Source organism: Mus musculus, chromosome 9, assembly GCF_000001635.26.
Source record: "Mus musculus strain C57BL/6J chromosome 9, GRCm38.p6 C57BL/6J".
NCBI classification, from domain to species: domain Eukaryota; kingdom Metazoa; phylum Chordata; class Mammalia; order Rodentia; family Muridae; genus Mus; species Mus musculus.
The window spans coordinates 57,498,864-57,515,021 of record NC_000075.6 but is presented as its reverse complement, the minus strand read 5'-3'; the positions used below and the strand labels follow the sequence as shown (position 1 = coordinate 57,515,021).

General features: G+C 48.2%; 1 protein-coding gene across 1 annotated transcript; it reads right to left on the bottom strand.

Moving 5' to 3' along the window:
* Positions 1–9,574: 9,574 nt before the first annotated feature.
* Rpp25 (ribonuclease P/MRP 25 subunit) lies at positions 9,575–10,920 on the bottom strand. The gene has a single exon (NM_133982.1). The coding sequence runs from the start codon at positions 10,783–10,785 to the stop codon at positions 10,186–10,188; it is 600 nt and encodes a 199-aa protein (NP_598743.1). The 5' UTR covers positions 10,786–10,920; the 3' UTR covers positions 9,575–10,185.
* Between the last annotated feature and the right edge of the window lie 5,238 nt (positions 10,921–16,158).

The following is a 16,158-nucleotide window of genomic DNA, read 5'->3' as shown; positions in this document are numbered from 1 at the left end:
ATTTTTATGAATACACTGTAGCTGTCTTCAGACACACCAGAAGAGGGCATCAGATCCCATTACAGATGGTTGTGAGCCACCAGGTTGTTGCTGGGAATTGAGCTCAGGACCTCTGGAAAAGCAGTCAGTGCTCTTAACCTCTGAGCCACCTCTCCAGCCCCCTCAATTTTTAAAAATTCCATTTGCTTTGTATTGGGGTGGGCATGTGCATGGTGTGGAGTGAATGGAGGTCAGAGCACAGACGGAGGTAATCAGTTCTCTCTTCCCACCATCAGGGTCCAGGGATGGACCAAGGTCTTTAGGCTTGGATGCTAACACCATCCCCCAATGAGCCATCTTGCCAAGTCCTCAGGCAAACTTTTAAAAGAGCCAAGATAGCCTAGTGTTATCATCTGCTTTCTTCCTTCAGTGATCCGGGATTTATTTTGCAGCTAAGAAGGCTGAAGCCCAGAGAAGAAGTATCACAAGCTAAATTTTTCTAAAGCCTCTCTGATTGACACACCAGAAATACCTGCTAACACAACCCAGCAAATAAACCCTCCGTGTAGGGATGGGCATTTTGATAGCAGATACCTTGACAAATACTCCTTGTTCTTTTGTCATAGTTTTCACTAGAGGTCGTGAGAAAACTTACTGTGTCCATTGCCTACAGCTTCAGCAACAAAATCCCCTACAGTTCAAACTCAAAGAAGCTGAGCATAATGGAGAATGCCTTTGATCCCAGCAGTAGGGAGGCAGAGGCAGGAGGATCTCTGAGTTCGGGGCCAGCCTGGTCTGCAGTAAGGCTGAAAGCAGCACTGCTGTGTACTCTGATCCTTTAGGGGAGAATCTTGCCCTGGTCTTTCTCAGCTTCTGTCCTTTGCTGGTGGTCTTCTGAACTCCTTGGCTTGTTGATAACTATAACTCACTGTAATCTCTGCCCCCATCGTTAGATTATTTTTTTCTTCCCTCTGTGTATGTTTGTATATCTATCCTCTTTCAAGACCGCAGCTTAAAGATCTTATTATTCTTAATTATGCGCGTCTGAGTAGGTGTTTGTGCACATGAGTGTGCCCTTGGAGGTCAGAGGGATTGGATCCCTCTAGAGCTGGAGTTAGAGGCAGTTGGGAGCTGAACTTGGGTCCTTGGCAAGAGCAGAGCACACTCTTAACTGCTGAGCTATTTCTCCAGCCCCAGGATCACATTTTAGATGAAGAGCTTGCCCTACTTTAGTATGACTTTTTAAAAAATAATTAATTAGTTAATTAATCAACTTACTGTTGTGCTGTAGATAGGACCTCTCTCCGTAACTTTTCTACTGCTGTGAAGAGACCGAGTGGCTAAGGCAACTTATAAAACTAAGCATTTAATTGGGGATTTTCTTACAGTTTCAGTGTGAGTTTATGTGGCTGAGAGCATGGCCACAGGCAGGTATGGCATGGCAGGCAGGCAGGCAGGCAGCAGGCAGGAGCCAGGCAGCAGGCAGGAGCCAGCCAGGCAGGCAAGCAGGCAGGCAAGCAGGCAGGCATGGCAGGCAGGTATGGCAGGCAGGCATTGCACTCCAGCACTAGCTGAGAACGTACATTTGATCCACAATCTCAGGCCAGAGAGAGAAACTCAGAAAAGAAATGGGCTTTTAAAAACTCAAAGCCCATTCCCAGTGACACACCTCCTCCAACAAGGCCACACCTAATCCTACCAAATAGTTCCACTAACTGGAGACAAAGCATTCAAATATATGAGCCTATAGAGGCCATTCTCCTCCAAACCACCACAAGACCTGACAACATCTTGTATAGTCTGGGCAAGACCTCTACAATGGAGCAATATCTCTAAGTCAATTCTATCTTCTTCCTTCCTTCCTTCCTTCCTTCCTTCCTTCCTTCCTTCCTTCCTCCCTCCCTCCCTCCCTCCCTCCCTCCCTCCCTCTCTCTCTCTCTCTCTCTCTCTTTCTTTCCTTTCTTTCTTTTTTCCCTTCCTTCCTTCCTTCCTTCCTTCCTTCCTTCCTTCCTTCTTTTCTCTCTCTTTCTTTCCTGTCTTTCTACACTTGGCACTAAGCCCAGACAGGTTGTGTTCTACCTCTTACCTCTGAGCAGTTCTCACTAAGTTGTCTTGGCTGGCCTTGAACTCATTCTGGCACAGGCTAACTTTAACTTTGTGATGCCCCGCCTCAGGAGTTGCGGGGACTCCAGACCTGTACCACCAGTTGCAGCTCTAGCACACTTCCTTAATTTACATCTTTAAGAACATATCTTACATTTACTAATTTGAAGGAGGGCAGTTTCTCCTCCCACCATGTAGACATCAGGAATCAAACTCAGGTAGTGAGGGTTGACAGCAAGGGATGTCAAAGAGCCATCCAAAGACCCTTAACATAAAATGAATTTCCAGATTATCTCATAGTTACAGATATCATGGGTTAGGCATTTAACATGTCTTTTGTTAGAGAGATGGCTCACTGCTTAAGAGAATTTGCTACTCTTGCTGGGGGACCTGGGTTCAATTGCCAGCACCTACATTGTGGTTCGCAGTGCTCTAGAATCCCAGTTCCTGGGAATCCAACACCCTCTTCTGCCCTCTGTGGACACCAGACCTGCATACATGCACATTAAATAAATAAATAAATAAATAACAAAAAACATGTCTTTTGAAGGATACAAGCCTAACCACACACCTCTAATAACCTATTTATCATGATGACCCACCTTTCCTACTCTGCCTTCTGCCCCCACTTTCTTCAATTACCTGTCTGATACCTCTATGTATTCTAATATCTAGGTTAAATAAAGGGGATTAGATTGTTCCTCTTTGATTAGAATAATGACAAAAACTGGGCCAAATAATGAGGTTAGGAAAACTGAGGGCAGAGGTTGAAAGTATGTGTCTGGCATATCATCTTCCCTAGATAAAGAATATATTTTTGCAGATTCATGGCCAATGTATGGCAGCTCCTGAGGCTTATGCAAGCTACCCCACCAACCCCCATTTAATCCTTAAAAGATCTCACTCTTGGAATATCAGAAAAGCAGACCAGGACCTGGCAGACCTGGCCCAACTAGGATGAATGCTCACAAGCCCTTCTTTTTGCTGCCTGGAATGGCAGTGATGCTTAGCCCTAATAGCATTAAGATCTTTCCTATCTCCATCCCAGGACCAGACTCTCAGCTCTTCTCTCCCTGTAGCTTTCAAGCTCCAATTGCTCTTTTCAACCCATTTTCGTTTGTTTGTTTTGTTTTGTTTTTTAAACCAAGGTTTTTCTGTGTAGCACTGGCTGTCCTGGAACTCATTCTGTGAACTAGGCTGGTCTCCAACTCACAGAGATCTGCCTGCTTCTGCCTCCCAAGTGCTGGGTTACAGGTGTGAGTCACCACTACCTGGCCCAAAAGGATATTTCTTTTTTCTTGTTTTTGTTTTTAGGGTTTGTTTGTTTGTTTGTTTTTCAAGATAGGGTTTCTCTGTGTAGCCCTGGCTGTCCTGGAACTCTGTAGACCAGGCTGGCCTTGAACTCAGAAATCTGCCTGCTTCTGCCTCCCAAGTGCTGGGATTACAGGCATGCACCACCACGCCTGGCTCTTTTTTCTTTTAGATTTATTTATTTATTTTATGTATATGAATGCACTGTAGCTGTCTCCAGACACACCAGAAGAGGGCACCAGATCCTATTACGGTTGTGAGCCACCATGTGGTTGCTGGGAATTGAACTCAGGACCTCTGGAAAAACAGTCAGTGCTCTAAACCGCTGAGCCATCTTTCTAGACCCCGAAAGGGATATTTCTAACACTGCCTTTGGTATTCAGTTATACAAGTCTAGAAAAACCCAACACTGTATTTAAAAATAAAATAAAATAAAATAAAATAAAATAAAATAAAATAAAATAAAATAAAATGGGGGCTCATTAATCCTGTTTTCAAATTTGGTTAAATCAGATGGTTTTCTGCTTAATAATCAGCTCAGAAGGCCCCAAGAATAATCTCTTTGGTAGTGGTAATTCTAGGAATGAGGGAAGAAGGAAATGACATGAGGCAGAGTCCTACCACATAGCTCAGGCTGGCTTCATACTGTGTAGCTTAGCTACCCCTGAACTCTCCAAACTTCCGCTTCTGTCTCCTGAGAGCTGTCATTAGAGGCATGCATTCACAAGTCAGGTCATATGTACGTTACTTCTCTTTCTCTACAAAAGATTGTTGTCTGGAGAGGGTTGGGGGTGGGTTCTGAAGCAATATTGAATGATTCTGTGATTCTAACTTCTACCCCCACCCTGTGCCTAGACTGGAAATTAACACAACAATGACATTGAGTTGAGTGGATAAAAGCCTGATTGCCAGCCACAGCCCATCTGACAATGCCTTTTGGTTTTGTGACCTGAGTGTCACTGGGGTAGAGGCAAGCACCAGGCTGTGGGGACACCATCTCTAAGGATAACTGCAAGCATCATCAGAAGCAGCTACATATTAGTGATGTCAGATTAGGCTTGTTGACAGTCCCTCCCTTGAGACCCCTTGTACCTCCCTTCCAGGTATGCAGTTCCCCTCACAGTTGCGTGTGGTCTCGTGGTCTCAGCAGGTGCTAGAGTATATAGACTGTAGGTTAACAGGAGGGGGCGCATGCCACGTGTGCAGCTACGGGGAAGCTATCGTCCATGCTGGGGTGAAACTTTTGAGTGGTGTGTGCCTGCTTAGGGTCACCCACAATCCTCTAAGTAACCACTCAATCATGCTCTGTAAGTTAAACCAATAAACTCGTTGGTTCTCCACGGTAGGCTTGGGCGCAGTCATCTCTGGTCGTTGCTGGTACCCTGTGTGGGGTGAGTAGTGCTTCTTCCCACCCACCAGGGCAAGTTTATAAAACAGGCTAATACCGAAAAGATGGAGACTCACAAGAGAGACTCCCTCCTCTGAGGGTGTTCCATCCACACCCTCTCCTTCAGTTAGGACTTCCTCAAGTTCCCACTTCAGCCTCTGAGATGGGGAGGGAGGAGATACAGGAGGGACATGTGCCCGTCCGTTAGACACTGCTCAAGGGACAGCGGGGCCAGAGGATCAGTAAGGCAGAGATGGAGTCCTCATGAATGTGAGTCTACTGTAAGTTAACGCACTCATGAAAAGCCTGGGCAGCAAACCTGTTGGCTTGGGTGGTGTCTTAGTTAGGGTTTTACTGCTGTGAACAGACATCATGACCAAGGAAAGTTTTATAAAAAACAACATTTAATTGGGGCTGGCTTACAGGTTCAGAGGTTCAGCCCATTATCATCAAGGTGGGAACATGGCAGCATCCAGGCAGGCATGACACAGGCAAAGTTGAGAGTTCTACGTCTTCATCCAAAGGCTTCTAGTGGAAGACTGACTTCCAGGCAACTAGGGTGAGGATCTTATACCCACACCCACAGTGACACACCCATTCCAACAAGGCCACACCTTCAGATGGTGCCACTCCCTGGTCCAAGGATATACAAACCATCACATTCCACTCCCTGGTCCCCATAGACTTGTTCAAAAACATGAGTCTATGGGGGCCATACTTAAACATAGCATAATTCAAAATGCATTTAGTCCAACTTTCAAAGTCCTCATAGTCTATAGTAGTCGAAACAATGTTAAAAGTCCAAAGTTCAAGGTCTCTTCTGAGATTCATTCAACTTAATTAACTGTAACTCCCAAAGCAAGGCAGGAAACCAGCTGGGCAAACTCCAAACTCTGCATCTCCATGGCGGTCAAAGCGGTCTTCAGATATCCACTCCTTTTTCATCTTTGTTGACTGCAACAAACTGCTTTCTCCAGGGCTGGTTCCACTCCCTGTTAGCAGCTTTCCTCAGCATGTATTTCATGGCTCTGGCATCTTTATCATCTTTGAGTCTCCAAGGCAATTTCAATGTTACAGCTTCTTATTTCAGTGTCTGGGATTCCACTTGATCTTTTGGATTCCTCCTAAGGGCTGGCATCACTTCTCCATCTCTGCCCTCTGTAGCACTAGAGTTGAAACTAGCTCAGTTTGATCCACTCCACTACAGCTGCTGTTCTTGGTGATCATCCCATGGTACTGACATCTCCAATACACTGGGGTGTTCCACTCCAACCAGGCTTCACCAATAGCCTCTCATAGGCTCTCTTCATGGTGCCAAACATCAAATCCTTTGCCTGACCCCTTCAGTTCTGGGCCATCAACTACAGCTGAGGCTACACCTTCTCCAATGGCCTTCCATGACTTCTCAAAGTGCCAAGCCTCAGCTGTTCTTCATGACACCTTCATGCCTTCAAAACCAGTACCACCTGGGTGACTCTTACACATTACCAAGTCCAGCTGCAGCACGAGGTACAACCTTGGCTATCTCTGGAACACAGCTTCTTTGTGCTCCCAGAAAACAACTCCCAGATTTCAACTCAGTGATGCTGGTCTCTTCTTAATCATTGCTAATGTCTTAGCTTCAGCTAACCAGCATCAATTGTCCCAGTAGTTCCTTCCATTCTTAATTCTAGAGCCAGAGCCACATGGCTGAAGCTTCCCCAAGTTCTGCTGCTTACAGGAACTAGAACATGATCCCCTTGTACTATTACATTATCACTAGCTTATGTTTTCTAAATCCTTCACTGCCTAAGCTTGGCTATCCTGGTTCTTGCTCTGTAGATTGACCTTGAATGTAGAGATCAGCATGGGATTAAAGGTGTGTACCACCATGCCTGGATCTAAATTCAGCTGGGTAGGATCTTGCCCCAAGGTCCCACTCACTTAATCTGTTATTTCCTAGAACACAGGATTTTGCTCCATTTCACTTCCTTGTATGCCTTTAATACTCGAACCATATATTTTATATTTTGCCTTTCTAAGCTTGCTATACTTGTTCAAACTTCTCTTTGTGAGACTTAACCAGGGAACAAAGTCTTTGCTGGGCTTTTTTGAAACTTCCTTTGTCAATGCAATTAATGCAAGTTTCTTCGCCTTAGCCTCAGGCAGACTTTTCAGACAAGGGTAAAAAGTAGCCACATTCTTCACCAAAATACCACAAAAATAGTCTTTATGCCACATACTGAAATTCTTCTCCTTTGAAATCTCTTGGGCCAGGTCAACACAGTTCAAATTACTCCCAGCAACAAAGTCTTCCATATTCCTACTAGGATGACCCATCAAGCCCCATTTAAAGCATTCCACTGAGTTCCAAATCCAAAGTCCAAAAATCCACATTCTTTCAAATAAAAGCATGGTCAGGCCTATCACAGCAATACCCCATTTCTGGTACCAACTTCTGTCTTAGTTAGGGTTTTACTGCTGTGAACAGACACCATGACCAAGGCAAGTCTTATAAAAAACAACATTTAATTGGGGGTGGCTTACAGGTTCAGAGGTTCAGTCCATTATCATCAAGGTGGGAGCATGGCAGCATCCAGGCTGTCATGGCACAGGCAGAGTTGAGAATTCTACGTCTTCATCCAAAGGCTTCTAGTGGAAGACTGACTTCCAGGCAACTAGGGTGAGGATCTTATACCCACACCCATAGTGACACACCCATTCCAACCAGGTCACACCTATTCCAACAAGGCCACACCTTCAGATGGTGCCGCTCCCTGGTCCAAGGATATACAAACCATCACAGGTGGGGATACAGTAAAGAAAGCCATGTGTGGCTTGTTGTCTCTCAAGAGAGAAGGTTAGCATTGAAGCTACAGGAGGCATATCCTTTTTCCCCACCCTAGGACATATTTCTAGGCTGAAAGGAGACTTGCCTGGCCCATCAAAGGAGCCTCCATAGCCTTGCCTTCCCGAGATACCAAAGCAGGCTCTGCTTGCATAGTCCTAGAATCAGGGCAGTCATCTAGACAAGTCTCTAGCGTTCATGACTTCTAAATCTTTTTTTTTTTTTCAAGACAGGGTTTCTCTGTATAGCCCTGGCTGTCCTGGAACTCACTCTGTAGACCAGGTTGGCCTCAAACTCAGAAATCCGCCTGCCTCTGCCTCCTGAGTGCTGGGATTAAAGGTGTGCGCCACCACCGCTCAGCATGACTTCTAAATCTTATCTTCCCTTTAGTTTCAGAAGCCCAGTAGTCCAGGGTACCTTAGTTGTCTGGATAGTTTACTGTTTCCTAAGACACTTTGTCCAGGCTGGCCAGTGGTGACACTTTGTACACTCCTCCATGTGTAGCCAAGGATGATCTTTTTTTTTTTTTTTTAGATTTATTTTAGTTATATGTAAGTACACTGTAGCTATCTTCAGACACACCAGAAGAGGGCATCAGAGCCCATTGCAGATGGTTGTGAGCCACCATGTGGTTGCTGGGATTTGAACTCAGGACCTTACAAAGAGCAGTCAGTGCTCTTAACCGCCATCCCTCCAGCCTGATCTTTAATTTTTTGTATTCCTGTTTCCACCTCTAGATTCAGGTAGTACAGGGGTGCACCACCATGACAAATTTACATGGTGCTGGGAGTCAAAAAACAGACTTTATACATGCTGGGCAAATGCTCTCCCAGCCGAGTTACATCTTCAGTAACTTCAGTCTTCCATGCATCTTACTCCACATCAGGCCAACAAACACATCTAGATCCCCTGGCTCTCCCTAGGGATTCCTCAAGAACAAGAAATAGAGCTGGACAAATTACACACCTGTAATCGCAGCATTTGGGAGGCTAGGGCAGGAGGATCAGTTCTTGTCCAGCCTGCACTACATGGCAAGACCTCTCCTAAAAATAAATAATTAAGTCAGGAAGGTGGGGTGGGAGGTGAAAGGCAATGATCGACAGTCTGGATGACAAGAGTCAGTGATCCAAAACACAAGCAGAGATACTGGGAAGAGAGAAGAGGCTTCCCCAAGGCGCCCTCCATCAGCTGCAGAAACCCACGTCCTCGCCAGTAGGATTTATTTCAAGGTTCTACAGGCAAAGTGACTTACAAATTTATTCTCTCCCATCTCCTTTCCAGAGGTGCTGGGTTCCATGGGGTAGCATCTGCTCTGAAGATTCTGAGCTGTACGCTGCACAGCTCCCCAGCACACAGCACACCCCCGCCCCCTCCAGGCTTGGACTTGGGCTGAGAGGCATCTGAGGCTGTTATCTCTCCACACACAGCTGTGCAGGGCTGGAGGCAGCGGCTTATCAGGGAGCCCGCAGTGATTCACAGCCCAAGCTTCTCTGCTGAATAGTAATTTCCAGCAGTGGATTTGTGCTGTCTCTCTCCTCCCCCTCTCCCAAGGGTGTGCTGTCCTTTTGCAGAGAGAGGGCAGTGAAGGGGAGCTCCTACTCTTGGGGCTTTGTGCCTGCCTCTGGGTAAGAATGTCTACTGCGAGGAGCGAGCAAGGTTAGAACCTTAGCATGGTCTGCCGGCCTTGGCAGGCTGCCGCCTCCAGCTCATCAATGCTCCCCCCTCCTTCCCCTCCCAGAGAAGTAGCAAAACTGCTTCCTTTCCCTTGTGGTGATACAACAGTGACACAGACCCCGGCCCCCTCCACCACAAGTCCCTCTTTCAACATTTTGACACTGCCCCAGTCTCTGTGTCTGACCTTGAAGACTCCAAAGGCTAATAGGGTTGAAGGCAAGCATGCCAAAGTGGTCTCTGCACAGGCGAGTGGGTAAGGAAAAAGAAAAAAAGAACAAAACTGAAGACAGAGCCATTTTCACGTTTGTTTTATTGGAAGCAAGACTCCAGCAGGACTCGGGGAGGAAGCATGGCAGATTTTGTCCTAAGTCCCCTCTCAGCCATCATGCAAGGCGGGTGGGGGAGGGATGCTAAAAGGGAATTGCTAGGGTGTGTGTGTGTGTGGGGGTGCAGAATAGGGTCCGGACATTTTCAACTTGGCCATCCTCAAGTAATCAGCTCCGTAGCTCCCGCTCTCAGTTAACAGCAAAGATGATTTTTAAAGCCTCAACTGTCAGCATCCATGCATACTGGGTGCTTTTAACGTCTGGGTCCCCAAGAAAGCTCAAGAGTCCCACTACCCACCATGCTTCCCTAAAAAAGACGGCCTAGCAAAGGTGTGGGTGGTGTTCTGTGGCTTCTGGTAACATGTCCCACAAAGTTTCCTTGGACTTCAAGGATCCTCTCTTCTCATTCCTGAGCTCTCTCCTGTCGCCTTGGGATCCGCGCTGTCATTCTGAGGACCGGTGTCCAGGAACATGGGCCCCTTAAAACCCAGGTATGAAAGGTGCGTGTGTTGAAAGGTATGCAGGAGTGTTGAAGATATATGATTCAGTCGGTCTGGGTGGCTCAGAGGCGAGAATTCTCAGGCGGTCCTGTCCTCATTCTCAGCCTCTGGCTCAGGCTGAGACCGCTTAGCGGTGCCTTCTTCAGCAGCAGATTCCCCCAGGCTCCTCTTGGACGTCGACACCGTAGGAGGGGACGAAGGACCAGGACTGAGGTTCGGAGGCTGGTAGCCAAGTTGTCGTGGATCCAGTGCGTCCTTTGAAAGTAGGATGGCGAGGCTCGGTACATTCTTAAGTACACTGAGACTGGCGGCCGGATCGCTGGGCGTCTGACCCGGTGTGGGCCCAGGCGGGAGGCTCTGCCACACCTCGCGCACGCTCCGGTAGCGCAGCCGCGTGACCTGGTGTAAGCCCGCCAGGCGGCGCTTGAGAATCTCGGCGCACGTGACGGTCTTGGTGGTGGCCCGGCCGCAGCCACTGAAGACGATGGCGCGCGTGGCTGGCTGCGCCATGCTGGCGGTGGCGAAGGCCAGTAGGTTGCGGATCTTGCTGCCCTCCTTGACCCGCATGTGTACAGCACCGGGTGCCAGATCTGCAAAAGGGCCAGAGTTCGGGCTGCCACCCTCATCACCGTCCCCCGCCGGCGCCTCCTCCGAGCGCACCTTACGGAAGTTCTCCATGCGCCGTCGTCGCTGGGATCGCAGGTTTTGCCATGGGGCCGCCTCAAGCCCGGGGCTGCATGGCCGCGGGTCGTGCCGGGCGAGAGCTGGCAGGGATTGGGGTGCCGGCGCCGAGTGAAGGTTGGAGGGTGGGCTGGGAACGTGCAGTCTTCAGCCCAGACTTCTACAGGGTAGTGATGTTCTACTCTGCGCCCTCGGCACCTTGTGCTCCGCGCCTTTAGCAGAAGCTCCGCCTGGGAGCCAGATAGGACCCGCCCCTTCGCCCAGGACCCGCCCCAACTCTGCGTGACTTGTCCCAGTCCCTCCAGCCTTTGGGATCCAGCGCTGGAGCTCAGCGGCTGGGGTCACAGAGCCACGGGTGATTTGGGAGGTGAAGTTCTCCGAAGTCACCATCTGTTCTCCCTGAACCAGACCTTATGCAGGAACAACCTAAATAAATACTATGCTTAAGGTTCAAATGCCGACTCAAGCCTGGTCCCTGAGCCCTGCGGGGTTCCAGCGCAAGGGCATCCCTAGACCCCTCCTAGGTAAGAGATCTCCAAACCACCTTTTGGGGCTTCGCTACTCCACCCCTCCAGGGACCTCCCTCCCGTTCTCTTACTATATTTTTGCGTCAAGGGCAGCCAGTGCATGGTCAGCAGAGAGTGGGAGGCGTTGGCTGCGGCTGCACGCAGCGCCTTCCCTGGGCTGGGACCGCTACGTCGTGGCCTGGTCCTTGCGTAGCTGCTTAGAGAGACACTAAGCTTTGCTCCTCCTGATCATACCTCCAGGCTCCCGGCACCTATGCACCTCTGAAATGCAGGAAGTGATGCGTTGGGCCAGCCTAAAGTGAATGGGGAACAGGAGACCATTTCTTCCAAGGCGTTAAATTCTTATATTCATGCCTGAAAGTCCTTTACTGGAGCTGCATACATGTTTATGAGCGTGGCTCAGCCCGAGCTAACGCCGGATTCCTGACTTCCAATTCCAGGTGGAATTCCTTGCCAGTCAGCCTTGGCCTCTAGAAATCCAGAGGGTTGTTTTTGTTAAAAGGAGACTGAGAGAAGACAGGTTTTAAGAGGTGGGAGGCAGGGTGGAGTGCCTTGGCGGAATGTGTGTGTGTGGGGGCGGGTACTTGCAAACTCTGGGAACTCCACTGAATCTGAGCAGAGGCTCGGGCTCTGCTGCGAGGTGAGGTGGGCAGTAGAAAGATGAGGTCTGATCAAAGCAAGACTGTTTAATAAGGAGTGACCCTGGCCTGGGGCCACGCCCTCAATATTCAATCCCGTTTCCATGGAAAGGCAGGGAGGGAATCAGACAGACGTGGGAAGCACCGGGAAGGAAGACGCACTGAGGACTGTAAGGAACGGTGTTCTCAAAGTATCAGCAAGATGGTGTTTGGATGAGCACAGCATCAGTCTAGGGGGAGAGCTGCCCGGCCCTCCTCTTCCTCTTTGCTATCTGTGACAATTCTCAGCCCCTCAGCTCAGAACAACGAGCTTATATCTCATCTCTTCTTGGAGTGTGGCTGCAGCAGCTGGACTTTTTATTTTTTATTTTTACCTCAAGTGTGAGTGACTGGCTCCAATCTCCTGCTCACACTCCAGGAGTGTGCCCCGAACTGGGACTCTGCCCTGGATCTAATCTTAATTCTTGTAGATTTCACAGGGAGAAGCAGGCTCTGGAGTCCCAACCTTGGGGAGACCCCACGACTGAGTGCACTCAGGCAAGTGGTGGACTTAAAGTCGGCAGTTTTGGATTGATCTGAGAAAAAGTTCCAGAAAGACTAGAAGCTATGTAGGAATGTGCTGGTTGGAAAAGAAGAGAGCTCTGCGTTCCCTGGAGTATGCAAGCCTGGGTTAAACAACTTGGAAATCATGTAGGCCGTACACTACAATTTGGAAGATCTGGGGGCAGCAGGTTTGTTCTGAAAAGAGTGAATGGTTGTGCCTCTACCCAAGTTGGCCCTCAAGGACACCGCCACCCTCTCCCAGTACCACTACCCTCTGCCAGAGACTCTCCCATTCACTTTATTTTCCTGTGGAGGGAGAACGCAGAAAAGGCCCGGTTCCCCGCCCGCGCATCGCTTCCTTTCCAGCTCCCTCAGCAGCACTTAAAATGTAAATGCACATCGTGATTAGCCGCGGGGTCGCTAATTACAGCTGAAGCCATTCATTACGCTGTCAGCTCTCTCCATCGCCTGCCGGCTGTGCAAGTGGGGAGGTGATGGGGGAAAAGGATGTGGGGACAGCTCGATGCTGGCAGCCTGAAAGCCCAGAACTGGCAGAGAGGCGGTGAGCCGAAGAAACCGGTTGGACCGTGAAGAAGCCGTGGTGTCAGAGAGGGGAGAAAGGCGGGAGGCTGGAAGGAAGGAGATTAAGTGAGGAGGATGAAGAGGAAGGGTATATGAGAAGCGATACCAGGATGGGAAGAAGGCCAGAGGAGGAATCGTGCGAGATAGGTAGGAACCTTCCAAAAGGGGACAGAGGACAGCGGGAGGAGGAAGAAGGTCCAACGTGGGGAAAGTGGGTAAACAAAGGTACTATCTTTGCTGCACACAACATCACGGTTAGAAAGGCAACCAGGACGTATGCTGAAAAAGCTGGTTGCCCGCCAAACCCTGCGGATACGTTTGCATATGTAAATGTATTTTTAAATACTTACAAGAAAACGGCACACTGGCATCTGTTACCTCTGTAGCCACATTCAGATTTTGTTGCTCTCTTTAAAGGCAAGGATAACAGAATACGGATAGGAAATTAAGTAAGCGTAAAGTCTTGGAGGAGCCTGTGTAATTGAGGTACTGACCCGGCAGTCCAGGCTTCATTAGCCTCTTTCTGCTTCTTGTGACCTTGGACAATTGACTTAACCCTTGTGCCCTGGTTTGTCACCTGTAAAAGGAGGGTAATTATAGTAACCTGCTCACTGTGCCCCTGAGTTCCTGGGACACAGTAGCTGTTATTTCTTTTCTTATGTTGTGATTAAAATAAAAATTTAAGATTGCAAAAGGAGGGGTGAGAGGTGAGAGGATCAGAAGTTCAAGGTCTTCCTTAGCAGCATAGCAACATACCTCTCCTAGGCTACGTGAGTCATCAGATTTAAAGAAAAAAAAAAAAGAGTAAAGATTGATGAGAGGAAACAAAGCTGGGGTGTGTTTGACGTCGAGAGAGACAGAGGTGGGGAGAGCCTTAGATGCAGCAGTTTACAGAGAACCGGCCTGTGCTCTGCAAAGGCTCTTACCAGCAGCCCCCTGGAGCAGGAAGGAAAGGAGACACTTAACCTATTGAAGCAGAGGCAGGTAGATCTCTGTGAGTTCAAGCCAGCTTGACTGGCCAGCCAGGGCTAGCCAGGGCTAACCAGTGAAACCCTATCTTCAGAAAAAAAAAAGAAGAAAATGAATATTTATTTTAAGAAAAGGTCTTATTTTTGAAGTCCTCACTGGCCTGAAACTCAAAATCCTCCTGTTAGCCTCCAGATCGATGGCTGCAATCACCAGAATATGCTGTCCATACCTCCTGAAGCTCTTCTTCCATGTGTAAATGCGTGTGCAGGATTTGACTCTCTCTTCCTGCTATGTGGATCGAACTCTTACAGATCAACAGGCTTGCTGGCAAGCCCTTTACCCATGGAGCCATTGCTTGGCTCCCGCCCCCCCATCCCCCAAGACTTAAATGACTTGAGCCACCCAGGAAAGGTATGGGTTGAGAACCACCTGTGGTAGTTCATGCCTGTAATTCTGGAGAGAAGGCCAGAGGACCGGCAGTGGGGAGGCCAGGCTTGGAAATCTGGGGTACATCAGACCCAGTCTCAAAACAAGCAAGAGTGGGTGATGGAAAGATGGCTCGGTAAAGAGCACTTGATGCTCTTCCGGAAGATTTGAGTTTGGTTCCCAGCATCCGTGTCAAGAGGCTCATACTACCTGTGACACTAGCTTCAGAGGATCTAAAGCCTCTTTGAACACTTACATGCATGCATGTGTGCACGCGCACGCGCACACACACACACACACACACATGTAATTAAAAATAAAATAATTTTTTTGAGACAGGATCTTTTTATGTAATTCTGGCTGTCCTGGAACTCTCTATGTAGATCAGGCTGGTCTTAATTCATAGAGGCCTCTGCCTCTGCTTCCTGAAGGCTAGGATTAAAGGCACATATCCTACACCCAGTTAATTTTTTCTTTTTTAAAGAAAGATATGGGTTGTCTTTGTGGAGAGAGAAGGTTTTCATGGTGAAGGAAATGGACTGGCTATCTGCTATTGCATAAAGCGGTTGCCCCCAGTTTAACAGCTTAAAACCATCAGCATTTCAGATTCTGAAAGTCATAAGTCCAAGTCCAGATTGAAAGGATTAAACCTCTTTACTCGGGTTCTCCCCAGAGGCTGCAGTCAGGGTGTGGACCAGGTGGAGCACCAGCTCCTAAGCTTATCTCCTGTGTGTTGGTTAGAGGTCCCTATCCCCTTTGCTGGCCCCCACATGATGAGAAGAGTGGACACACACACACAGACAGGGGGGTTGGGGGGAGGAGAGGCAGTATGTATTGCTTAGTTACAGGGCATCGTAGCCCACATTTAAGGGAACTTAGCTCCCTTCTTGAAGGGAAAGTACAAAGAATTTGTGGATATTCCAAAATACCAACAGATCTGAATGTCTGAGGAGCAGATTTAAGAAGGAAAGGAAGCAGGAATTAGTCCGTGGAAGCCAAGGGCACCAGCCCTGAATCAGGAGGGCTGGATTTGCTTCCTAACATACAGAGATTATTTTCATAGACACAAAGGTGGTGAATTTTGCTGGGCTCTCCCAGGGGCTCAGTGGGATTACAGATACTAGAATTCTATCGATTTACCAGTGTCATTTAACAGAGAACCTGGGCTCTATTTCCAGCACCTACATGGCAATTCACTATCGTCTCTGTCTATAGCTCTAGCCCTAAGAAATCCAATGCCATCTTCTGGCTTCTGAAGATGCACACAGGGTGCACAGACACACATACTGGGGAAACATTCATACACAAAATAGAAACAAATAAAATACATTTAAAAATTAAAAGCAGGGGCTGGAGAGATGGCTCAGTGGTTAAAAGCATGGGCTGGGTTCAATTCCCACATAGCAGCTCCCAGCTATCTCTAATCTCAGTTCCAGGGGACCCGACACCCTCACACAGACATGCATGCAGTCAAAACACCAATGTACATTAAAAAAATTCAAGAGCAACATTAAATATTAAAAAAATTAGAAACAAAACCCCAGAAGGAAACAATTACAGTATCTACCTCTTAGAAGTGTCCTGTTATTCCCCTAGCACCTAGGCCAGAATACTCTTCTCAGATAGACTACACTGCTGGCCCAAGGCTTAGCTATGGAACGGTGATGCTTGTAAGCAAGCCTGAA